The sequence below is a fragment of the Folsomia candida genome, unplaced genomic scaffold (assembly GCF_002217175.1).
Source record: "Folsomia candida strain VU population unplaced genomic scaffold, ASM221717v1 Fcan01_Sc028, whole genome shotgun sequence".
Taxonomy (NCBI): Eukaryota; Metazoa; Arthropoda; class Collembola; order Entomobryomorpha; family Isotomidae; genus Folsomia; species Folsomia candida.
Window position 1 is genome coordinate 1,266,068 of NW_019091220.1, and position 25,478 is coordinate 1,291,545.

Consider the following 25,478-nt stretch of genomic DNA (forward strand, 5'->3'; position numbering starts at 1 on the left):
CAACAATCAGTCATAGAATATTATGACAAAAGGATGTCGTCTAATATTGTGGTTAAATATGGTAGCACAATGTTACGTGACTGCGATCATTATACGTGATCAATCATGGTACATTTCCCTTTCGTCCTTTTTGATGAGTACTTCCTGTCCTAAAGTTATTTATTTCATACGCACAGATAAGTAAAAAAAATTAATGAGGAGTTGCAAATTTCATAATATGAGAAATTGTTGACATTCCACGGAAAGAAGTGTCTCTAATTTATGAATTCTAGATAGAAAACATCATTGTTTAGGATGAATTAGTGTTATGACTGCATAAACTGCATGCTAAAATTTCAATAATTGCAATCTCAAGTAGTACAGATTAGATTACACAACTTGAAACATACATTTCGTCCTCCACTACTCCTACTTAAGTCTGCTCTTGATTCCCACCAGGCATCAAATTTCATGCATGCACAAAACTAATTATGCATAACCCTCTTTCTCTCCTACTAAAAAGATCTGCACACAATTTAGAGTATACATGCATCCATAAAATAAATGCATGGGCATGACCAGCCGAATAATATATGTATTCCCCAATATATTCTCGTCGCCATAAAGCACCAGCCATTTGCCACTACGTACATACATATGCTACATAACCACTTACGTACAGGATGCAACAAGATGCAATGATCTCAGACAACTCATAACACAAAAGATCATATGCAACCCCATCGTATCCAATCCAATATCGAATTACATCTGTTCTCATCTCACCTCTCCCTCACTACTTTGTCTATTTTAACAACTTATCTAACTTGTTTAACGTTAATCTAAAATGGCTTTAAAGAGATTGTGTCGTCAAAGAGCACATCAGCAGCAGCAGGCGAGTAGCATCATCATCACCAACAACCAATCTAACTATCCGTCGTATCTGCTGCTATCTCTCCCTTTTTGCGTTGGTGTTTATTACCAACTAACTAAAGGATGCTGCAAACGAAGGGGTTAAAAACCAAAAAGAAGACAAAGTGAGCATGCATGCAGCAGCATTATGTAGCTTTTTAACTGACTCAACATTACGTGTATACTGTGCTAAAGCTAAAAAAGTACCAAAACCACAATCTACTACATGCATTTTCACTATACGGTACTCCATTTGTACGTATTACACGTTATTGCAGTCAATCCAATGCTTTATACCCTCTCGACGACCAAGTCTTTATCATCACCAAATTCGAGTTGTATGTAATATTCCCTCGCCTGCATGCAGTCAGTTCTTCTACTCTTGTCTGTGTTAAAACCTTTCTGTAAAGGAACACATGCGCACAATTTGCTGTGCAAATGGAGATTCCGGACGGGAAGGACTCAGGTGAGAGATATTTTTTGAAATTTATACCCCCCACTTTACTCTTAATTAGGGGGAAGGGTTCCCAAAGGGACGGGAAGGTTGGAGGGGGAGGAGGAAACAAAAAACAAACTGGTACGACCACTCTTGGTGGAGTTGGATAAGGTGGAAAATTGTGGGATAGGCTCACTTTTGCTGCTACTTACTTGGTTAATAATACATAAGCAATACATCCAATAATGTTGAGCAATAATAATAATAGTGACGACATTGTCATGCATAATTCATTCATTGTATGCAGGGTTACTTAATTTGTACAAGTGTGAGGTCAGTCGTAGTGTTTGGGGAGAAAGATAAGATTAGAGCGGATTCCAGCTTGGAGAAAGTTTAGTTTTTGCAAGGGAAAAGTAGAGTTCGATGTCTTGTGACTCGCATGTTGCTTAAAGAAGAATATGAGAAGAGCAAATCGATCGGCGCATGACGAAGGGATGGATAATTTTATAGGTCGGAATTTGTACTATTTGTTTGTGAAACTATTTTCCCAAGGGTGGAGGACAATTTATCATAATTTATCATGTCACATATGTACAAATGGATATCACTAGTTGATAAGTTATGCTTGGCGCGGAGGAATTTGGTATCGCTATCTATCTACGTGGATTACGTACATACTTTGATGCGTAGCAAGGTCTAAATTTATCGCTGTTTGTGTTTGAACATGTCATGTGTAGCCAATTCCTTGTACAAAAACGTAGAATGGATGAATCTTGGAAAATTACGGTGACATTAATTTTTCTGACTTCGTGTCACAAATCTTGTAATAATCTGATTACCCAGCAAGAACAAAAGGGTTTAATCGTCATTTTTTTAAAGCAAGGTACAACTAAATTTCATTTTATGTCGAATATACAGATAAGCCGATGCCAATACATATGTAATTTAGCTTGTCACCGGTGTGTGTTAATTTTTAGAATCAACTTTTTTTGCAATTTTACACTCCACAATCTATTTACTTTACATTACACACACAATTTAAAATGTAGCGAGTTAAGGAAGAGAGAGAGAAAAAAAGGTTCCAACTCTTCACTGGTGATATTTGATACACTTTTTTGGTCATGCCGAGTGGGCATGATGGTTGTTGAGACTGTGATTAAAAATCTGCACTTGAAGATGAAGAACTCACCTACATTTGTGCGAATTTGAACTGCAGTCTCACCCACCTCTCGTTCATAATAATGTAATGATGATCCCATCATTATGGTTGGATTTTTTGGCTCTTATTTGACTTGTGAGATATACTTTCCACCTACTTGGTCATGGTGGTCGCGGTCTTGGGTTTTAAGAAATAGAAGACAGGGCAGGGTCATCTTATCTCCGCTTCTTCTTCTTGTACTATAAAGTTGTAACTTAAAAGTTCATTGTTCTGAAATTATTTCGAGTAACATCATAATGTAGAAAATATATAAGATGGCGATCATCGAGGAGGGGGGAAAGAAAGCAGGTGCAACGAAATAAAAGTATGAATGAACAGTGGATGGAGATGATCATCTTTATATTGTGGTGGTGCTGGTGATATGCTATTCAGACCTTTTCTTTATTTAAAAGCGTTGCACTTTTCTGCTCGTGTCGCTTGAATTGTTTTCTGTGCTGTTTTAGGTTTGATACAATGGTGCAGATTGTTTTATTGGTCTTTTTTAGTTGAATTTATTGGTGATTTCAAGGTAGAGAGAGAGAGAGAGGGAGAGAGAAAAAGAGATGCAATTATGCAGCATGACTCGTAAATTGGTGGATTTTCTATCTACTTAAACGTTTGAAAGTTTGAATGAATGATTTTCCACATTTTAAACCAAACGCCATCCATGTGAAATATTTAAATGTCGACGGTAATAATGATACTGATGAATTCTTAATTCGTTTGATTTTGATTAATAGCCTCATCTTAATTGAGACTGTGATGTCTTGATGAATAATAGTTGAGTGGTGGTGGTGAGGCTATTTTTTAATTAAAACGGAATTGAGCATTAAGATAATGGATGGAAAAATCGTGCCGTCAAAAAATTAAGGTCCCCATTATTCATCATCACATTTAGTATAATGTTACTGATTGTTGTCGAGTTGTTGTTGCCGAGTTGAGAATCCATTTCAACCCACCCCATCTAAAAAATAAATAATACATTTTGTCAATTTTGTGATAAAATCTAGACATTCCATCAATTCTTCAACCCTGTGTAAAACACTTATCACTCCTTCTGTCCGTCCGTATTTATCACTCTTTGCAATCATCAGCCAGTCAGTTAGGTAGTAGCCGTGTGGAAATAAATAAATGATGAAGGTTTCATGAATTGAATTAAACAACGGAGGACTCGGCAACCTGCTATGATTCCTATTGAGATGGCATCATGCCTGACGTGACGTCTGATTACATCGGGATCGGGGTCGGAATTAATTCAACTTATTCGCACACAGAGTTGAGATATCGGCAGCAGCAGCAGCAACACATTAGAAATACGAAGGCATGATACTTTTTCTTCTTAACAATACATCATCACAACAGGTGTAAGTTGTTCATAAACAAGTTAGCAACACCACCACCGGCCGGCTCAATTCATTCAAAAGTCGTGTAATGGAAATGCAACATTACATTGTGAAGAAGTTGTGTAAAGTAAGCTGTACTTTTCTAAATGCTTTGTTTGCAGTGATACGTTTAGCATCGGGAATTACATGTGTATAGAACTTGATGAATGTGAGGCAAGATATTTTACGGGGGATTGATTTAGATTGGTTTTTAATTGAATTTTCCCTTAATTTTGCATAAATTCATTGATGTCGAACACTTGCTAAGTAAAATAATGCGGACGAATACATGTAGGTATTCGTTTTGTTGATTGATTGGTAAAAATAAATTTCTATTTTGATCCCTTCTTAAGTGGCATAGCTGCATACTTGAAGATGTGCTTATAACGGTACAACGGGTACTAAAATAATAATAAATTTTAATCTCTCTCACTGATTTTAATTAGCCTTGTAGTTTTATTTCCTAATAAAAAACTATAACAAGACCCTTGTTTTGTTGTTATTGTTGTTTATTCCTCCTCCTTTTCCTTCGAGGTTGATTTCCTATGGGCCGTTTTGGTTCCTTAACCATGTCCGAATTTTATTTAATGCAGTTGTTGTCGATTTATTCTCAAAAATATATAAGCAGTAACAACAACTCTTCCATTTGCACGTACATTCAATTAATTTGATTAATTGATAAATCTTTGACATACAAATTTACTTCTTGAGTTGGAAGAAGAAGATTTGCTTAATCAGATCAAGAATTTGTATAGAGAATCTTCCTCCTTTGCGCATTACTATATTTTTTTAACTGCACTTGATTCTAAATTGATTACATTATTAGTGCAGAAACGAACCAGAACTTGTCAGTACTTCGTCAAAGATTAAAAATCTCCTCCCTACTTCAACTTTTGTTACATCAATTACGAACTTAGTGGTCGGTTACCTACTTTTTACAGTGTATCGCATATTAAATATTTGCACACATGAAACCCAAGCTATGCTCACAATTTAAGAGAAAAAGTTGAGAGAGAGATTAAATTACCTCGTCCATTCCTAACCTTTTGCTTCTCTGAATGGAAAGAAAGCCATGTTTCATCTTTCTCATCTCTCATCTTTTTGTTGCGGTTGGAAGGGGAAGGCACACAATTTTCTTGAGGTTTTAAAATATTATTATGTTTGATGATGATCTGATTTTTATTCACCTTGCTTACGCCCTGACTTGGTCTTCAGCTCAGTTCAGCGAGTGCATTTGTGACTTGAAGACATATTCTTAATTATTGTTCAGAAAAGAGAGTTTAGTTGTACTCCTTTTAAGGGAAACAGTGTAAAATTCCCCACCAGCACCTGATTACGTTTCACAAGATTCGTGTTAAAGAGTTGAAAAAAGGGGTGCGAGAAGAAATTGTTTAAGATTTGTATTTAGATTTTCTATTTTTAGCCATTTTGTCATTTGCTGCAAGATCCGAAAACCAATAAGTGTGCAACCACACACATACCCTACCCGAAATTCAATCAGGAGAAAGAATTGTGAGAAACTTACCCTGTAAATGAAATAGAAATTCCAATTCGTTTCAGTCCTTAAAAAGCAGCAACACTTTTTTTATCCAATCTTCTCACCCTTCTCAACCCGTATTGTTTGTTGTACCACTAGATAATTTATTTTAATAGTGGTTTTCACAATCCCATCTGCCTAAGTCTGTTGTAAAGCATTAGACTCTTATTCCATCGTCGTCACACCCACCAAAATTCCTTTCCTTTTCTCATTTCTTGTATACAAGAGAGAGCGTCGTGTAGCACAATAAATTAGCCAATTAAGATCCAAACGTTTAAAGAAGTCTTTTTACACACATTACTTACAGAATCGTGTAGCTTGTGCAGGCTTCTTGTGTCGGTTTTTTGTCAAAGTCAAAGTGTAATGGTGTCTTTTTTTGGCAGGAGATTGTAAAGAGATTTGATTAATGTTGTCACATTTTACAGCAGAGTAGAAAAAAAGAGAGATACATCGTATCTGTTTTGTGCGACGGATAAAAGAAAGATAGCAAAATAATTGAAAGTGCTGATTGACAAGGCACCGGAAGAAGGCTACTTTGTGTAATAAAAATTATCTAAACAGCAAAAAAAACGGGGGGTTGACAAGTCGATTCGCTGTTTTTTTTGCTGATATCAAATCCTTATTTTATCTTTATGCCCAGAAAACAAAATATCTTTTAACATGCGACGATGTTTAGTTCGACTTCTGGATGATTCACTCCTCCTTCATCATTAACGAGACATTAATCATTGGAAAAACACACGAGTTTTGTGGTTGTACGAACATTTCTCATATTTGATCGTGATACAATTTTACTACTGGACCCCACCACAAAACAACATATAATCACAACTTGTTAAGTGAATAGTTTGCAAATTATTGACAAATTGTTGTGGAAAAAGTTGGCAAATTTACGACCACACACAACGGTATTACGCCAAACCAACGCGATGCGACTTTACGAGGAGGAACTACAGATGGAGTTTGGTAATTTATATATTTTTGTTCATTTTCTTTTTCCCATTTCTGTCGTAAATTGGGTGATTATCACATTTTCCTTATGGTTAAAAGTTGGCCATGACTTGGTAATAATTGAATTGAAAGAACATGCTGGAAAATTGAGATGATGACGAAATGATTACGCAACAACTTTGAGAGAAAGCGATACCCTCCGAGTTTTTTTGTCTTTGCTTTTGTTAATGGGAGTCAGTTTGCTTAAGCATTAGCATAAATTAAACATCAATTAAGAACGGAAGGAAGGAAGTGGGGCAGTAGAAACAGCATGGATGTTTTTTTACGACAAGACTCGATTTCGTAGTCGGATGAGATGCAAATTCAATTCCACCACTGATGAATTGAATGTAGAGAGAGATCTCAGGCAGTGCATGAGAAAAAGTGATTTGACAAGTGCATTGATGTTAACTTGTCAATCAACCTTTCAGTACGACGACAACGAGTATTGTTTTTTGTGATGTTTGCGTTTTTTAAGCAAATTCTCTCATTGGAAAAAGGCGTTCCCCTCTTTAAGAGTCGATTAATTTGAATATTTGTGAAATTTAACCACTCTGTCTGGTTGACGCTGGCTGTGTGGGTGTGATTTATCGATTATTGCTCACTTTTAATTGACTCGTTTTGTCAAAAAATGCGATGGGTTGAATATTAAGTGGAAATTGATTGCATTAAAATTAAATAGCAAGCCAAGGCCGTTATTTTTTCTTAATAAGTAAGTATGTCAAAAATTATTGGTGGTGAAATTATTTGCTACATAGATACGTATGATGATACATACTTATGTAAATTCAATAAAATCACATTACGTAACAAATCCAATGCCAGTCTCAAAAAGTCAATAGGAAAGCAAACAATTCTTAATTTTCAAAGAAAAAAAACCTTCCTTGTAGAAACCTTTCCAATTTTTGCGTTATTATTATAAAAATAATCATAACGGTGGTTTGGCTTTTGGCTGAATTTTGCATTCCACTTTTCGACACACAATGCATCTAATTTTGTCGTAATGAGGAATAATTATATGGAAATTATGACTTGCATTCCTTCCCTATAACTCGTTTGGCGGTTCCCATATCATAATTTATCATAATAATCGAAAAAGTATATTATTGTCAGTAGTGGTTGGATAATAAGCCACCACGAGTTAAATAGCAAATTATATCGTAAACTTTCATATCAATAGCAGCAGCAGCAGCAAAATGTCAAATTAAATGTAGTCGAAAAGAAAAACATGTAATTGTACGCACAGGCTTCTTTTGTTCACGGAAGACAATACCCTGACCAAAATTGCACCACAAAAGTTAGTAAACTTACAAATTAAAATAAAACATAATGAAATGAAATGAAACAATCACCACCACCACGAGCAAAATCAAATCAGTCAAAGTTTACCTATCGCTTCGTACATACAAAGGTTTAAATAATAGGTTTAAAAAAGTTCTTGTTAGTGTCAAGGTACGTTTTATCTAGAGAAGGAATAAAAAAAATCATGAAACATTCCCCAATAATTCGATCCAACTCAGCGTGTTAGTTGTTAACCGATACGCAAAGTTTGTCAGATTTGGGCGAAGACTGATTTAGATCAAAATCCATCTTGTATGCATTCAAGCTACCAACTTTTATTAACTAACTAGTTTATCATCACCAGCTATCTAACGAGTTGTTACCAACATTGGTCTCTCTCTTTGTGTGTATCCGTCTATGTGTAAAAGAGACAACAATATTCTTCTTACGCCATGATATGATTCTTCTCGTGGTGGTATGTATTCAGTAGTGATGATAATGGTGGACGACGACTGGTGGGCTGGTGAAGTTAATAAAATGCATAGGCTACAGTAGAGACCTTACTTACCTCTCTTATCATCATCTCACTCTTTGGTTTGGTTTGGATTGTGCTGCGATGAGTAATATCATCGTCATGTAAAGAGAAGAAGAAACTTTTGAATTTTACGAGTTGCATTGGATCTCTTTTGCCATTTCCAAAATATTCCAATCCTGCCGTTCAGTCACTTGCATGTGGTTGTCGAATTAGGCAGAACACGAGGTGGATTGGATATATATTTCCCCTGTCATCACGTCACAGTGTCGCACGTTAGTTGTCCCATTCCAGGAGGATATTATAAAATTTGTTTCATCTCCATGTGCAAATGATCAAATCCATCAACGCTACAGCAGAGATACGCGGCGGCCACCAGTGTGTCATCATCGTTATTAGTGGAAGAGTTTTAAAGTTTTTTCCCTCTGTAAATCACAACCCCGTCAAAGTGTGCCTATAATTCTGTGTTAAATCGTAAAAGTTTAGTTGTTAGCAAACATGCATTTAATCCGGGTGTGTTTTATACATACGTTGTATTTTTTGTAAATTTTTTTTTCTCAAAAGTTTTCTGTAATCTCGCAATTGAGATCTCATAAAAGTGAAAATATTATATTATTCTCCATATTAAACCGTGTTCTTAAAGAAAAATCCTTGCCAGTATATATAAGAAAAATCAAGTGCAAATTCAAATTCGCCATTATTATAAATATCACAAATTATGGACCAGTTAATCCTCCTGCCATCCATACTTCTTCACGAAAATAACCAATTAGTCCAAGACGACCTGGCTGCATTGTCGTGGCCCGGGTGTGGTTCCAGTTTTGGAGGGGGACGCTCCTCCTTTTGCGGAAGCAGAGTCACTTTCACTGCCAATGGCACTTTTTACGTTTGTAAGAACAATTTTATCTTGGTCTTAAATTTGATGCATTGTTCCCCCTTTAATTAGCAAGGAAGTTGGATGTAATTTCTCTGCAATTATCTACGACTCTCATTTTAGAAAAGACAATGCGAGTTTTAGCGAATTTAAAATGATTTAAAGCATATAAAAATTATCTTGTCTATTTATTTATGCAGCCTCACCATCCATGCAAGATAAGAAACAGTCGAGACTATTTTCTTAATTTGAATCTTAATTTCTTAGAATCAGTGACCCATCCGATCTACACGTCAACACGTAAATGTGCTGCCTCGTGTATGCATATGCAAGATTGGTGGCGTTCATATCTATCTATGTATGTGCACCCTACAAGTGTCATGATACTATTACCTGTGCAGAATACGTAATTGTTTTTATTTAAAAAAAGACACTCGTCTCGCAGGTAGTTCTTAACGTGGGTGGTTCTTGGCGATATTAAAATATGACTCAAATCTCAAATCTATCCCCTCGTGGACTTATTTAGACTTTTTTATTGCCACTTTTGCCTCATTTAATCTCATCATATCTCTCTTACTCACTCACTTGTCTAGCTAACTAACTAAAGCTCAGTCCTTGCGGCAATCCATGTCCTTCAAGAGTGTAGAAAAAAAAGTCAGATTCAATTCGACACAGGACATTCAAATCATATACTAAAGTGAAACAGAGAGAATTCAGTCATGGTTTTGTATAGATTTGATCTCTCTCTCTCTCCCAGCTATGAATACGCATAGTTGATGTGGTGGAATGAAATTTAATTCTGTGTAACGAATTAACAAAGAGGGTTAGATTTTTTTCCACTTTTTTCCATTTTTCATTATTTCTTTGTTTTTGGCAGATTAGTAAATAAATGGCGTGAGGTTACGTTTGGTTAGGTGTAGGTCAAGGCGGTGCGAAATTGTTAATTGGTTTATTCAGCTTCCTTCTCTAGTTTTAATCAGGTTTAAGCGAGAAAAAATAAGTGATTGATAGCACATCATTTTTTTCTGCCAAGTAAATACTTAGTGTTAATAGGTTTTTATCATAATCTTTGTTATTTGCATTATGTATGACTTGGCATTGCTTGTAAGAAAAATCTCTTTGTTCCCTCTCGTCAAACAAGGATCATGAACAGCATGATCTCAAAAATCTGCCATAATCGTATTACGATCTCATTACCTTCAGATTCATTCACTTTTCTTTATGCAAATGGTAATCAGTAGATATTTGTTTACATTAATCCTTTCGACACACTGCCAATTTCGTCGGCCACACTTTAAGATTCACTAAAGGCGTATTAAAGAGAAGCCGTGTGGTAAACTTTGGCGTTATTAAAGTCAACAAGTGTAACACAAGAAAGGAACTAATTAAAACATGAAAGAGACGTTAATCAATCCACTCTTCTTATCTCTGTAGTCAAAGTAAAAGTGATAAATTTTCCATTTTTTAGAGGTCTCTCTAAAATAATAAAGTGTAATTTTCCTGGACCTGTTTTCGTCTTCTAAATAAAAAACTAATAATTTCTTGTTGAAAGTTCATTTACAGGAAATATTGAGTTGTTAATGCCTATTCTTTGCAAATACATGTGTAGCCAGGCAGACAATGGAATATAATTATAATAGGATTTACTCCCGACTTGTTGCAGCGTCCATTACCAAGTCGGGAGTCAAGTAAAAATACTACATGTTAACATCCACTCTCGTCAAGTATGGTATATAATTAAAGCCATCTCTCTGACTGAACAGCAAAATAGCAACACGTAGCATCATAATGACAAAACACAAATGAGTTTTACTCGGCCTTATCTATCCGCTAGTTAGCTCACTTTGCTCATACTTTCTACCACAACAATATGCGAATCGAAATAATGGATTGTTCGTTGTTCGTAGTAGGAACAGAAAATGTGTGTTGTGTTAGTTTTGTGCTATTTTTTTACTTCAAAAAGTGTAAAACAAATGGGCACAGGACATGGATGAATGCGCTTTCATCCCTCTTTCCTATATTTTCATAAGGCGGCAACCCTCTATAAAACACGGTCATAGTTTAGTCAGTCAGTCAGTTAGGTAAGGAGTTATCCATTTACAGTCAATGCGGCTCAGTAAATAAAATGTGTCTTTTGCTCTTGATGACTGTGAGCACGGCAGCGGTAACACCATTATGATTTTTTGATGTATTAAGATCAAAGAAAATGTGTGTAACTGCTGCGTGTACAAATTTCTAAATTAGTTTTGCCTGTATATAACCAATATCTTCGCTCGGTTCTACTTTGATTTGAGTCAGGAGATGGTGGATTAGTTGCTACCTCATTCTCCCACTTATCTCCTTTTTTAGTTTTTTTTACTATAAAATAAAACGCCAAAAACTGTCATCATCATCATTCCAAATATTTCCGCACGCTTAAACCCTCGTGCCCTACTTAATTTCTTCGCATCAAATATAAAACGGGCTAAGCTAAGCGAATAAATATCTTTTTGTGTAAAGTTGAGTCCTACATAATATATTTCACTCGGCCACTTCAGAAGGAGATTCTCTGTTTTTTTTTATTCTGTAAAAAAATGTGCTAAACACACATACATTGTTTAGTTTGGGTTAACTAAGGAGTAGGAAATATACAATCTGTAGTAATCATAATGAAGATGACCATGTCAGGCAGCTTGCAAACACAAAGGTTTACGATTAACACTACTTTTTCTTCATAAATGCATACAACCTACACACACTTGATGAAGTGCATAGTTAGCCGAGTACACTAATTTTCTTACATCATTACCTCGAATTTTGTTGATTAATTTATGCTACGGTATATTTTAAGGGGTGGTAGCAGTAGAGGGATTGGTATCGAAAAATGATGTCATACTGCAAGAAAAAACAATAACTCGGATGTTTGTTTGTTGAGGTTGCAAATATTTCAATTTTCGTTTACGTATGCTTAAAAAACTAGTTAAACCATCACGTATGTAAACGAATAGTGGTTGTTGTAAGTTTGTTATGAAAACCTTGTAAAATTTAATGATGCGTCAAGTTTTTAAGAGTTTTGAAATTCTGCTTGTAACGTCAAATTTCTTGTTGAGATGATGTCATTCGCTGTTCCCCACCTTCTTCGACACTCTGTCAAAAGTGACCATAAATGTATAATTGCTAAATGGAATCGTCGGTGATTGTACAAGTTCAAAGCCGCCCACGCTCCCAAAAATATTATTATTGAAAAAGAAACGCTTCGTCAGGTTGAACTTGAAAATCCTGCAAACGAAGATCGATATCAGAAAAATATATATCTGTGTATGCGCCATTACACGCCGTTTTGAGGCGTTTATAGGCACGTGTTCTTTGGGAAAAGTTTGTCCGCAGTGGAATAGCCGGCTGCAACGGATACCTGACATGGGGCTCCACACCCGAAATTAGATTATACAGCGCGCATTACATTGATTTCCATCTGCATGTCTCTGTGAATAGAAACTGCATGCGATGCCCTATATATTTGTATTCTATAATTTTCACCAATTTACTCCCCTTCTTGCCCGAGCGGGCTAGCGGCGGTCAGCCAGCAGTGAGTAGATCACGCTTTTATTCAGCACCGCACCGAAAGCTCTCTGACGGACGGGCGTTAATGGGCGGAATAATCGGTTTTTCTTCCACCTAAACTTTGTTACATGCATATGTATGTACGTTGCATATGTACCTTGCCTGCATGCAATATGTAACTCCCGACCCACCTACATATTTCATTCTACCTGAGCTGACTGGATAATGACTTTGATGTTCGATTCGATGTGTGTATGTAATATCATCAATATTAAAAACCCACCAACATCATACATACGTATCCCATTACATACACCCTTTCATGCCATACCTGCCAATTGTGCACACCAACCACCACTGCAGATGATGGTGTGGACTTGTATTAGCGCAATTTTCTATTATGAATTGGATAAAAAACGTGTTTGCATGCATGCCATTCTTTTCTCATTCGGTGTGCATAAAGCCATGGTTTTCTGACAGTATTTTATTATTGTGGTGGCAGCCGTAAGTCTTCTTCGCCACCCAAACCCCTTTACAACTTATGTGCGATCTCGACTACTTGGCGATGCTTTTTACCAATTGGATCGGACCAAACTGACACTCGGCTCTCATAGTGAATCATCATGACGCTGATCTTCACGGCATTGTGGATGCTCGCCATCGTGTCTATATCCATCCATCCATCCCCACAGTCGTCTTCTTTATAATGAAACTCGTACTTGTTTGTGGGGCTTTTTACATAGCCGTAAAGGCAGCATTCTCGCGTGGTTGGTATGATTATAGCTTCAGTTAGTTCATTGCCTATTAAATGTTGGGAACAAAAGTCAGTCGCTGCTGCTGTGAAATGATGGCAACTAAAGTAATGGTTGCTGCAGTCATCGTCATCCTTAGTCAGAGTACTGGCCTGGTTTTTCTGTTGGGTGTGTGTTTTAATTCAACACCAAAGTTTTTGTAATCGGAATTGTTGATTGCATACAAACATACACACACATTCGCACACACACAAATTGCAAAATTAGGTAGCCAGTAGACGATGAGCTAGTTAGTTGGGTGGGTGCAGTGTTATTGTGGGTTCATTAAGGAGGAAGAAGTTGAGTTATGAGATTTGCAAAGAAGTCGGATACACATAATTATAATTTGTGGTGGTGCAAAATAATTCTGATTTAATATTTGAAACTGGGCCAGTAGTAGTAATACCACAAAAAGTGTTCAAACATCGTCGTGGCTTAAGAAAAAATGGCACAACATAGTCAACGAGAATACAAAAGTAAACTAGAAGAGCTACGTTCCATCCTTGTCGATACACTTCCCGGTGAAAACCTTCCCTCCTGTGATAGTCATTCATATGGTTTTAATAATAATGGTGTGAAGATACGAGATTTATGTAGAAGATGTTTGGAGAAATTAACTAATTAACATTTTTTTTATATTCTTAATTAGGTGTACAAAATGATGGGATGAGCGATCAAGCGACGAGTCAAGGCCAAAGGGGGGTCGCTGGTGCTGGCGTTAACGGCGGTGGGAGTAGACCTTCCTCCGCCACAGCGCGTGAACGGCACGAAAGAATTCATTTACTCAGTAAGCAAAAAAATATGTACATGAGTTATTATTAAATATGTAGTGGAATTTATTATACTAATTTTTTTATTCATTTCCGCAGAAGAGAAGCAAGACCATGATCGGCTCAAGAAATTAGAAGAACTCAAGGAGCAGGTAATAACTAAAATTAATTGCCTGCTTAATAATTAGCGGATTTTATGAACAGGACATAATTAACCATCTCCTATTTTTATATAGGCCTTCGCCGCCTCTCGCCTCCGAGATGAGCAGGATTCTCGCCGTAAAAAGCATTTCGAAGAGCTCGTGAAGAAAGAGGACGAGCGTCGGAGACAGGCTGAAGAGCGTCGCAGGATGTTGGACGAGGAGAGAAAGTTGACCTTGCAGGCGAAATGGGAATCCAAGTCGACGAAACCTTGTCCTCGAGCTCAGAGTGCGAAACCTGCACCGGTTTTTGCCTTTGGTTCTTGTACCCCACGTCTCATAGACAATCAAGTGGATGGAAGCCTGTGGAAGTCACAGTATAATTTAAACGTTACGAGGGCACCGGGAATGAGGGCCAGCTCAGCCACGGATTTACATTTACAACAGAGTAAGTTTCAATATTGCTATCATTGATTAGTGAATCCTTTCTCAAATTTGGTGTGTGTGCTGTTGTCGGAGTCCAAGGTTGTATTCTTTCCGTCTTTTGAATGACATGCGATATTTTCGACATGAAAGACAACTATCAGACTTTGTTTGCTTTCGAGCTAGAATGTCATTTTTATACATGTTATAGGAAATCCATATCTCTTTTCTTGACACGTTAGCTGTATGGACAGGAAAATATCTTGTAGTATCGTGACCCTAATTACCTCTAATGACCGACAAATTTAATACGTATGTGTAGACGAAATTCGTATGAGTACAAGCTACTCGTGGAACCAGCAAAATCCGAATCCAGACAATCCACTGGTGTATCATCGTAACAGAATTGATGGTGTTGGTGGTGGGAGTCGTCTTACCAAGTCGAGAAGCAATTGTAATTATCTAAACTATTCTCTGTTAATGGAGCATGAGTGGTAGCGTAGTTGAGATGATAATGATTTTGACCCATTATCAGTCCATAGTTTTGTTTGAGTTGGCAAATAAGTTTGATTTTTGGTTCAGACACAAGTTTTATATTTTATTTGCGTTAATGGAATGGAAAATTTTATTACTGGTTTGTGCACGAGTTTTGTTTTTAAAGTTTTAACGTTTGTATTTTATTTTATTTGCACTGAAATGCTAATAATTTTACCACTACTATTTTCAGACGAAGGAGCGGATGCAATGCGAGTGTTTTGTGGCCGTCGTCGTACCGATTTAACCCCTACGATCCCCATCAAACGTGAAGTTTACGACATGTCCGCTTCGATGATGTCGACACGTTCCACAACGTCCAGCCGTGGTGGTGGCTCAGGTAGGGTGTTTTATAGCTCAGTGTCTATGACGAGATTGGACAGATCGCGGTCTCCCGGGTGTGGCAACCTCGCCATCTCCGCCCAGCACCAGCATCAAGGTCAAAGACCATCACGGTCAAAGAGTACGACTCACTTGGCTTCAACGGGATTAAAAATGACTAGAACGGAAATTTTGAGACAGGCTTTGGCTCAGAAAAAGGATAAGGATGGTGGTAAGACAAAAGCACACAAAAAAATCACTGCTTTTTATGACAAATTTGTAGCCACTCGTAAAAATTCCTCTTGATATCACTGTCTCTTTTTCTCTCTTTGTTGGGAAAATCATTTACAGACAAAAATAATTGTAAATAATTTTATTTGGTGGTGTATATATGTCGCCCACGTACTTATTCAGTAATCAGTATTTTGTTGTTGACAGAAAGCTTATAAATATCCTCGATGCTGGTGCTGGTAAATCTCCTCATGGGTTTTATAATATTGTTGTTTAGATAAAGCTTAATCTCTGTGATATGATTATGGATTCTCATCTGTCTGGTTTTGCACACACATTTCCTGCTATAATTGCACAGTAAATATTTCTGATGTACTCTGCTTTTGGATAGAACCAGATTTTGATGGAATCCATCATATTTCTGCAAAATGTGACTAATATATTGAAAAATTTAATTTACAGGATTCCGCTCCGTTGATCAATCCCGTCCCCCATCTTCCATGAGCTCATCAATCATGACTTCCTCCACACATTCACAAGTTCCCATGAGACCGAGAAATATGACGTCGAGAAAGAGTCGTCCCGCTTCAGTCCATGTCACTGGAATTACTCAGCAGGAAAACACCAACAACAACAATGGAGATCACAGAGTTCTCCCCCCATCTTCTTCTCGACGAAGGATGGATGCTTCACAGGAGAGAAAGACGACAAGTTCTACTCCAACCGCACCTCCACCCGCTGAGAAAAAGAAACCAGAGCCGAGGAAAATATTATCTGGGAAGATTAGTCCAAGCCCATCGACACCTTCTCGGAATAATAACCAACAACAACTTCCTGGTGAAACTGGGACGATGAAGCGACCGATTAAGAGGACGCCAAGTGCTCCCAAGGAAAAGCCAACGGCGGCAGCGGCGGCGGAAGTTAAGAAAGTAGAAAAACAGGAAGAACCGGCAGTCGCAGCAGTCGGTGCATTTGCGGATACGAATCCATTTTCTGCTAACAACAATCCATTCTCAGAATCGGCGAAAGAAATTAATACTGTGAATGAGAACGAGTTGGTCAATACTGTGCCCGTTGGTCATGTAGAATTAAATAATAGTAAGAATTATGTCGAATCCATGAATGGAAATAGAAAAGTGATAGAAAATTTTGAAAGCATCGAATCTGCTTTCGCTTCCGGATCGGATTATTCCTCCAAAACGCCAGAGCCGAACCCAGTCAATGGTCAAGAGGAGATTCAAGTATCAGCGATGGATGATTTATTGGGAAGTGAATTAGATTTCACTGCTACAACAAACAATGTCTTACTAGTCGCTGAAGTTAATAACAAGTCTGTATCTCCTACCCCTCTCGACACGGAGGATTCTTCAAAGCCAAAGATTATGACGGAAGAGCAAGCAAAGGCTGCAATCGCGGAAAAGAGGAAACTCGCCAGAGAAGCGGTCGAGAGGGAGGCGGCATTGAAACGTGGGTTTCTTTACCAATTATAGCAACATATTTATGAAAACGTGTCTAAAATCCATGTATATTTTTTTGATATATAGTTGAGGAGCAGAGATTAGAAGAAGAACGCCAGAGATTAGAAGCCGAAGAAGCCGACCGTTTCGCCCGCGAGTCACGCGCCGCTGAAGAGGAACGACTCAGAATAGCGATCGAAGAGCAGCAAAAGAGGGAGGAAGAGGAGCGACAACGTCAAATTGAAGACGAAAAGGCTCGTATAGAGAAAGAGAAGCAAGAGCGAGAGGCTGCGCGTGAAGCAGAAAAAGTTCGCCTGGAGATGGAGGAAAGGCTGAAGAGGGAGGAGGAGGAGAGGTTAGAGAGACGTAAAAGGGTCGAGGCTATTATGGCTAGAACGAGAAAAAAGGAACAAGAACAGCAACAACAGCAGGCGAAGTATGGATAGGACAAGCAGTTTATTTATGTCTGGTTGTTAAAATGTGTGATTGACTTGTTTATTTTTCTTGCACGTTTTTATAGGACCAATTCCGCTGAAGCGAAACAAGGGATCGAAACAACGCCTGTCAATGGACACAAAGATAATAATGGGTACGTCTAGCCTATCGGTATAAATCTAAATAGTTCAATTTTAGAATTGTGTAAATATTGACGACTGACTGATCTTTTTGGGTTCACAGATTATTGGGAGACGTGCAATCATCGAATAATTCCATAAATAACAATTACAACAACAATAACGATTTTGGAAACAATTCCACACTGATCGAGTTTGATGGAATGAATGGAGAGGGAGGACTGGGAGGTGGGCAAGAGTCAAATAACTTATTGGGAGATTCCAACACTGGATTATTATCTAATTCAACTACAACATCTAATCCATTAATTAATAATCCGTTACAAGGTAAGTATACATTTACCAAGAACTTGGTAAACATGAAATTATTTAGTTCACTTATTCAAATTTCTTCATTATTTTTTCGCAGACCTGCTTTCGTGATCACCTTGTCTATTCTACTCTCCAAAAAAATATAGCTAATTAAATACTTTTTTTGCAATCAAGTCCGTTCGACGAAGGAAAAAAATGAGAAAATGCGTCGCCACACATAAATCAAAAATTGGAAGAAATATAATGACAAATTCACCATCATCACTTGGATTGTACGACGGCACTGACTTTATTATATTTATTAAGGAGATTTAATTAGTAAAAAAAATAATTAGTTTCGCTATCTGCAATTTGTTATTTGTTGTTGAGGTTGTAGTAGCCACGCCACGATTATTCTTCACCGCATTAATATTATATCTATATATTAGATTATATATCGTAATTGTTATCATGCAACACCATTTTATCAAGTCTGAAGTTGTTAATTGTTCTAGACATTCGAGGAAAATATGGAAAATATGAAAAGAATTCACATTTGGGGAGAATAAAAATTGTGAGAAGAAATATTGCCCAGAAAATCAGTTTCTCTCTCTTAAAAGTTAGGTAATCTCATTACTGTCACAAGTATTCTTCATTACACGGCGCAGTCCAGACTTACACATTACATAATTCTATACAGACATGTTATGACTTTAAGTTTTCCGTACAAGAGACGCCCGCCCGCCCGCCTCTCGAAACTTTGGAACGAATGCATATGTACATACACAACCATCCAAACATCTAATACCTTTTGTGTTACATGATGCCACCCACACAATTCTACACAACAAAACACAACCCGTACATGATATTCAAAGGGTTTAAATAAGAAAGACGACCCGTCATGCCCGCTATTCATCCTCCTCTAAAGACTCGCATGTATGCATCAAGTTGGGCATAGCACGAGACAAAAATACAGGAAATGCATCGCATCTGGGCCGCAGATGGTGTAAAAGTTAAAAACTCAAGTTCGATGTTCCGTCGCATGTACAGATGTATGTGTATATATTTCCCAGATATAATGTAATGATGATGATGTTTGGTTAGTTTTTGGGACTTTTTTTCTGCTACTGCTACTTGCCTTGCAAAGTCTCTCCCGTCAGTTATGCTGTTTCATTTCATTGAAATGCACATGCTTTTTATTTCAACGGTTGTGAAAAGAGGAGCAGTTTTGCCATTTGTTCAAGAAGTGGGTCTAAAAATATCCTGACGACGAGGAAAATGTCTCGTCCCCTGTGGCTAAAATTTTGCATAATTATTATTATTACATCCACTAATTTATTGCCGATCGGAAGTGCGAATCCATCCCTTCACAATAATGGCAACAATAATAATAATAATCATGCCCTAGTCGTGTCCGGATGGCAGAGAAGTGTGGAAAGCCAGCTCTCACGCGTCGTGGGTCAATTAGATCAGTTGGAGGCGAGAGTGACTAGAATTCAATCTTTAATGCTGCTCAGATTCGACAATATTGAAACGGTGAGTGTTTTCGACTTTCTGTTCTAACCACGATGTGATTAAAATCCGTCTCATTTTGCCACGCTGGGAACGATACTTCTAAAATGCAGGGGAGGAAGTGACAGCGTAAAAAAAGACAATTTTCTACCAATCTTCTCCCCAATTCTCGGAAGATGTGACATTCTCCCGTATTTTCTGCATGAATAGCTTCCATTCAATCTCACCCACTCATCTCATTTCATGCATCCCATGCATTTCATCCCACGTTCTCTCTTTTTTTTTTACTTGCACAGGGACAAACCACGTCAAAACTCAGGATGGAAGTTTGGGGTGATGAATTGAACCGGATGAATCGTCTGCTGGAATCTAAATTTGACATAATTCTGGCCAACATTGATTCCAAACTGGAATCCAAGTTAACAGCGATGCAACGGGATAACAGAAGATATCAGGAGTTCTTATCAAACGCCTTCAATTCTGTGGCACTGGGACAGGAGAAAGTCAAAGAGAAAGTTATCTTAACAATGAATGAGGTGCGTGTGTGTACACTGATAAAACTCAACGGAGAAACAAATGGTGACATTGATTGACATATTTTATACCAACTTGCAGGTCAATTCATCTCTCGAAGTTTGGAAAAGCACTGCCAAAAACTTTACTGCCAAAGGAGACACGTCAACTTCTCTCCTAGTTCAAAATAGTGATAAAATGTTGAATATTTTACAAGATTTTGTCGCCAATTCGTCACTTTCTAGTCAGTCTTCGTTATCTTCGTCGAGTGGGTGTGGTCATCAGGATAAAATGTCGCAGCAAAAAAACAACACTACAACGTTACCAACGTCATCTCTCAATATCGATTTTGCAGAACTGCAAAACCAAACCACGACCCAGTACCAGCTCCTCGGAAACAAGGTGACAAACATGTTTGAAGACTTGATGCGACGCTCCTCAAGCATGGAAGGTCTCCTCAAAGATGCCGTTTCAATTGCCAATGTGACAAGGAGAGATGTCCACGATGGGTTTAGGACCGTGTTGGCCTTGTCTCCGAGTTCTACTAGTCAAAATTATAATAATAATCAGCAAAGGAGTTATAATAGCAGGTCTAACTCGTATGGAAACAATAATAACAATGGTGGCGGTGGAGGGGCAAGCTCGTCAGAATTAATGTGTAAGATTACTTAACATGATGATTTTGTAATTATGTATTATTTGCAAGTCTAATTTGAAATTAATTTCGCAGCTGCCGTAATAGTTGAAGCTTTGGCGTCCGTGGATAGCATGTCGACAGCGTTGGGGCGAAAAATCACAGAATTTAGTCGATCAATGGACGAACGGTTGGAAATGGTGTCGATGAGTATAAATGGGTTTTTGGAGTCGTGCGTCCGTATTCAAGATAATCAACCGTTGATCGAAGAACATATTGCAGATTTGTTGATTAAAATTTTGAACACTGTTGATAACAGGTAGGTAACGGGTGAAAATGGTGAAATTCATACTAATTTCATCACAAAAAATTATGTCTCTGCAGTACAAGGTCAGCATCCGAGCTATGGTTGGGTGTGGCAAATCAGATCTTGGACGAGAGGGACAACTTTACCAGAACTTATTACTCTGGATGTACAGATATCAACACGGAGGACGAAATCACCCCATTTCTTCCTCCCGACAGTGGTGGTGCAGTCAACCGTGGTCATCAAAATGGTGCCACTCAAACAACAAATAATCGAAATCATCATCATCATCAACCTCGCACAAGTAGCAACAGTTTTGAAGCATTGTTACTTCAAACAGGAAATGAAGTGGTCAATAACAAGATCTCATCTTCTCCACTATCTTCTCCCCGTCGTCCTCCGTCGTTCCCACAACTTCCCACAACTCATAGCAGATACGACGACGATGAAATCTTTGATACGGAAGACACGGAAACATTAGATTCTGGGGAAGAGGAGACGACCACCACCACAACTTTCCCAGAAGAAAGCAGTCCAGATACCAACAGACATAACCAACACCATCGACATAACGACAACCACCAACAACCACGGAGACCTGCAAGACCGACAGCAAGTAACAGCAATAGGAGACGATCTGGAAATCGAGCAGACGGAGAAAGTTTAACAGAAGCTGATAAAATGTCGCTGTGGGAAAGTCTCGTCGTGCTTTCTCCTTCTCCACCACCTTCTCTGACGACCAATACCACCACCACCAGCCCCACAAGTAGTACCTGAAAAACATGAAGAATGCAAGAATGTGGGAATATAGAAAATAAGCAAGTCTCGCCTCCACTACTAATGCATTGTTGTGAACCAGACTACAAAACTATGTAATTCAAGGAAAACTTGGCTTTGTGTCGCTAAATAAGTTAGTAAGTTATAAAGTAGTACCACCACCACCGACATAATACTATTCCAACTACTGCCACCCACTCTGCCTGCCTGCCTGCCATAAGCAATACAAATACTGAATACAATGCAAAAAGGTAGCGAACCTAATTTATCACCGAGACTAACAATTTAACACTCAACGCACGTATTAAATAGTGAAAATTAATAGGATAAACTTTCATGGAAAAGTGGTCTTGGCGGAGGTGCAGTTATATTCGAGGAGAGAAAACTTTTTAAGAGAAACTTTGCTTTCTTTACAACTAATTTACAGATACAAGAACACGAATGGATGGGAGGAGAGTGGTGTCTGACTTATTTATATTCCTATCTACTCTTAACTCTTAAAGAGAAAGTGAAATTTACAGTGTAGCATAGATTTCATTTATTTATTCCTATTTCTTAATTTAACATTTATAATAAGAAAATAAAAATACAGATCGTTAATTTTCCGTAATATAACAAAGTCTAGATTTATCTACTATTTTATTCCGTCTTAAAAAAATCCAATCTGATCATTCAAGGATTTCGGTTTTTTTTTACCCACAAAAATTTAACACCGAATTTCCTCACATGTATCTCTTTTTTGCAACAATCTCTTTACAAGGAACGGCACTAAGCGACACCTTTTTCTCTATTTAACCATGTTAAACCCAACTTCAGTGGCACTTTCCTTGTTGGTTTTCTCTTTACAAACAGGAAACGGAAAAGGACTCTCTCCTTTGTGCACAACTTTTTCTCAACAAGTTTCACTCTCAACTAGTTTGAGATATTTATTTCACACCAACTTGACAAGGACGCTTCTTTAGGTTCTTTGCTTTCTATTCAAATATTTAGTCGCGACAAAAACATGATACGCAAAGTTTAGGGAAAAGACTGACTATGGCAATAAAAGGACGAATGCAGTGACGTCTGACAAATCATGTTCGAATTATTGTAGTAGAAAAAAAATTTATATTTATTTCTCCTTTTTGTTTAACAAAGTAAAAAACATGGTTCACTTTCTCCCCTCTTTTTTAAACTAGTGGAAAATTTCCTTCTTTTTTTGCGATTTTTTTTTCTCTGTTAGAGACACAATTCTCGTCCAGTAGTTGTACGACTTCTCCTTCTCCTTCTTTCATGGGAAAATGATCAAAGCACTTTTTTAAGGAGGGAAGAAAGCATTGCAAAACAAGGTTTCTCAAATTATAAAAAAGATATGAACTTGTATAACTGGCTGGATTTTCATTTTCGTTCCATCCTACAAGAAAATTCTTCTTTACAACGTTATTTATTGACTTTTCATCTTTTTAACAACAAAATAACACATCTTATCAAAATGTTTCACATCAAAGGAAACCGTGTACTTTATCAGTTTCAGTCAGAAAGGAATTCAAACATCAAGAGAATTGCATACGCTGCAGTATAAAAAAAGTGAACAAAGTGTCAATTTTCAATTAACTTTTGACAACCCGTAATAAGCTACCAGCAGAACAGAGAAACGAGATTGAAATTGCTTTTGTGTTGTAGTAACTTGATCCCGACAAAGTTTAGAGAGGAAGCCGGATTTTCAGAAACGCATTACATGGCGGATTTTTGGCCGTGATGACGCAGATTATTATTTTTATATGGCTTTGTACAAAGTTGTAAATCATGTTTGTCCTTCCGAAAAGTTTCATGTCGTTCTGTTTCATAGTTGTTGTTATTGTGTCGCAACTAACGAACTATACAGGAAAACTTTATAAGTTGTAAGTAGTAAGCAGCGAATTCTATGTCGATTGTTTTAATTACATGGAACTATTCTCCAGTTGATTCTCTCGCGGTGTGTGTAATACTCTCCAAGTCAGAGTTGGAATGAAAATGGAATGGATTGCGGTTTTGGGCAGAGAGACGACGGGATTGTTTGCGGTTTGTAGGAAATTGTTAGGTTGGATTGAATCCGAGTGTATTATTACTTGTCCTACATATTTAGTTAAATGGGAATTGCAAATCGTATCAAATTTTTGAACGACCCATTTAATTAAAGTGATTAAAATTTGCATCTGAAAAAAAATGATTCACCTCGTTCCAAATAATTCGGGACGAATAATTAATTCTTACCGTATTTATTTACGTAACATTACACATGTCTCACCCCATGCATCCTCTTATAAAAAGAGGCATATGCATGCAAAAATATGGAGTTTGCATATGCAATTTCTTTCCTAACCCGACATTCAATTCTAGCTCGTGTAATAACTTTCATACAGTAAACTACGCTGTATATCACACCTGTGTATTATTAACCAAAACTGGTATTTCCATCTAATTTATCCTACCTCTTCTTCTCCCATTCCATTCTGCATTGTTGAAAAATGTAGTAATAGCGATAAATAATAATAGCTTCCGAGCAAGAAGACGGGCATCCCATCCCATTCCTAAATATACATTGTAAAAAAAGAACGAGATGGAATTTTTCCTGACAAGAAATACAACATGAATTCTTCTACAATACGATTTTACTTGCATATTTCCATCCACTCTTCTTAAAAGGAAGTGCCTGGATGGCATTTTTCGCAGCAGCAACAGCAGCTGAAGTTGAAATGTTGGAGAGTTTTGTGTTATTTAATATCTGTGCAGAGACAGCAAAGAGATGGAAAGAATCCCCATTAAATAAAATGGCTTATTCACAGAGTAAATAAAAAAGATTTTTTCCCTAAAAAAAATTCTTTATGAAATTCCTACAAATATTGGGAGGAAAAAAGAGATGTGTAACAGTTTTCCATGCGGAAAACAAATTGCATGGAAAAAAGTGCATGAAACGCGTGCAGTGAGTGTAAAACAAAGTGTGTGTGATTTTATTAAAAGTCACGAATTCTCATACTCGTGGAGTGAAAAAGGGTGGTTAAATTAAATTTAACATAAGTTAAGTACTGTATTTTTAACTGGGTGACTGACAGCTGCAGTTAATTTGTTTTCATTTGTTATTAATACGCCTTCTTGTTTATGCTAATAAGTTATGAATAAATAAATAAATAATATGATATTGTACCAGCAAAAGTCAGTAGGTGAAGTTTTCGTCGATAAAATATTATTAAAATCCTCTTAAAATATTATTATTTGTTAAACGGTGATGAAATGTGACAAATATTAAAAACCAAGTATTATCGTAATTGCTCAACTACGTAAATATCTCGGTAAGTAACTTCTAAATTATTAAAATGATACCCATAATTACACTTCGGCCAATATTTTCGGTCCTGTTATTATTATACAACGCAATAATAATAATAATATACCATCATCACTATTGCATAAACTATACGTAGTAAAATACTTCACTATATTTCGGCTCACTTTTGAAGTCCCGAATTTGACTGTATTATTCTCCTCTTAAGTTTAACAAGAGCCCCGATAATAACAATAG

At 37.2% G+C, this 25,478-nt stretch overlaps 3 protein-coding genes and 1 long non-coding RNA gene across 13 annotated transcripts in view; 3 read left to right on the forward strand and 1 right to left on the reverse strand.

The window, feature by feature from the left end:
• The first annotated feature begins 1,217 nt into the window (after positions 1-1,217).
• LOC110860018 (MAP7 domain-containing protein 1) lies at positions 1,218-18,793 on the forward strand. 6 transcript variants are annotated; one of them, XM_022109067.2, is made up of 11 exons: positions 1,218-1,357; positions 14,102-14,239; positions 14,322-14,374; positions 14,459-14,810; positions 15,108-15,239; positions 15,513-15,872; positions 16,334-17,338; positions 17,416-17,764; positions 17,849-17,917; positions 18,007-18,230; positions 18,313-18,793. In XM_022109067.2, the coding sequence occupies exons 1-11, from the start codon at positions 1,330-1,332 to the stop codon at positions 18,324-18,326; spliced, it is 2,724 nt and encodes a 907-aa protein (XP_021964759.1). In that variant the 5' UTR covers positions 1,218-1,329; the 3' UTR covers positions 18,327-18,793. The 6 variants fall into 6 exon arrangements, with proteins under 6 accessions (XP_021964759.1, XP_021964758.1, XP_021964761.2 ...); XM_022109066.2 differs by lacking the exon at positions 1,218-1,357 and adding an exon at positions 6,035-6,410; XM_022109069.2 differs by lacking the exon at positions 1,218-1,357 and adding an exon at positions 8,344-9,137.
• LOC118438930 lies at positions 2,882-5,888 on the reverse strand. The gene is made up of 3 exons (XR_004837147.1): positions 5,750-5,888; positions 5,433-5,658; positions 2,882-3,489 (listed from the first exon to the last, which is right to left on the reverse strand). It is a non-coding gene; the product is annotated as an uncharacterized LOC118438930 (long non-coding RNA).
• A 506-nt stretch (positions 18,794-19,299) lies between the features above and the next one.
• LOC110859978 (probable serine/threonine-protein kinase DDB_G0282963) lies at positions 19,300-22,555 on the forward strand. The gene is made up of 5 exons (XM_022109019.2): positions 19,300-19,733; positions 20,006-20,245; positions 20,325-20,880; positions 20,953-21,175; positions 21,241-22,555. Exons 1-5 carry the CDS (start codon positions 19,476-19,478, stop codon positions 21,938-21,940), a joined length of 1,977 nt encoding a protein of 658 aa, XP_021964711.1. The 5' UTR covers positions 19,300-19,475; the 3' UTR covers positions 21,941-22,555.
• A 2,092-nt stretch (positions 22,556-24,647) lies between these two features.
• The window catches only part of LOC110859758 (syntaxin-binding protein 5), a 37,532-nt gene continuing 36,701 nt past the window's right edge, over positions 24,648-25,478 (forward strand). For all 5 annotated transcript variants that reach the window (XM_035859834.1, XM_022108740.2, XM_022108742.2 and 2 more), the window contains exon 1: positions 24,648-25,248. The gene's annotated coding sequence lies outside the window, so the exon portion shown is untranslated. The remainder of the gene's footprint in view (positions 25,249-25,478) is intronic.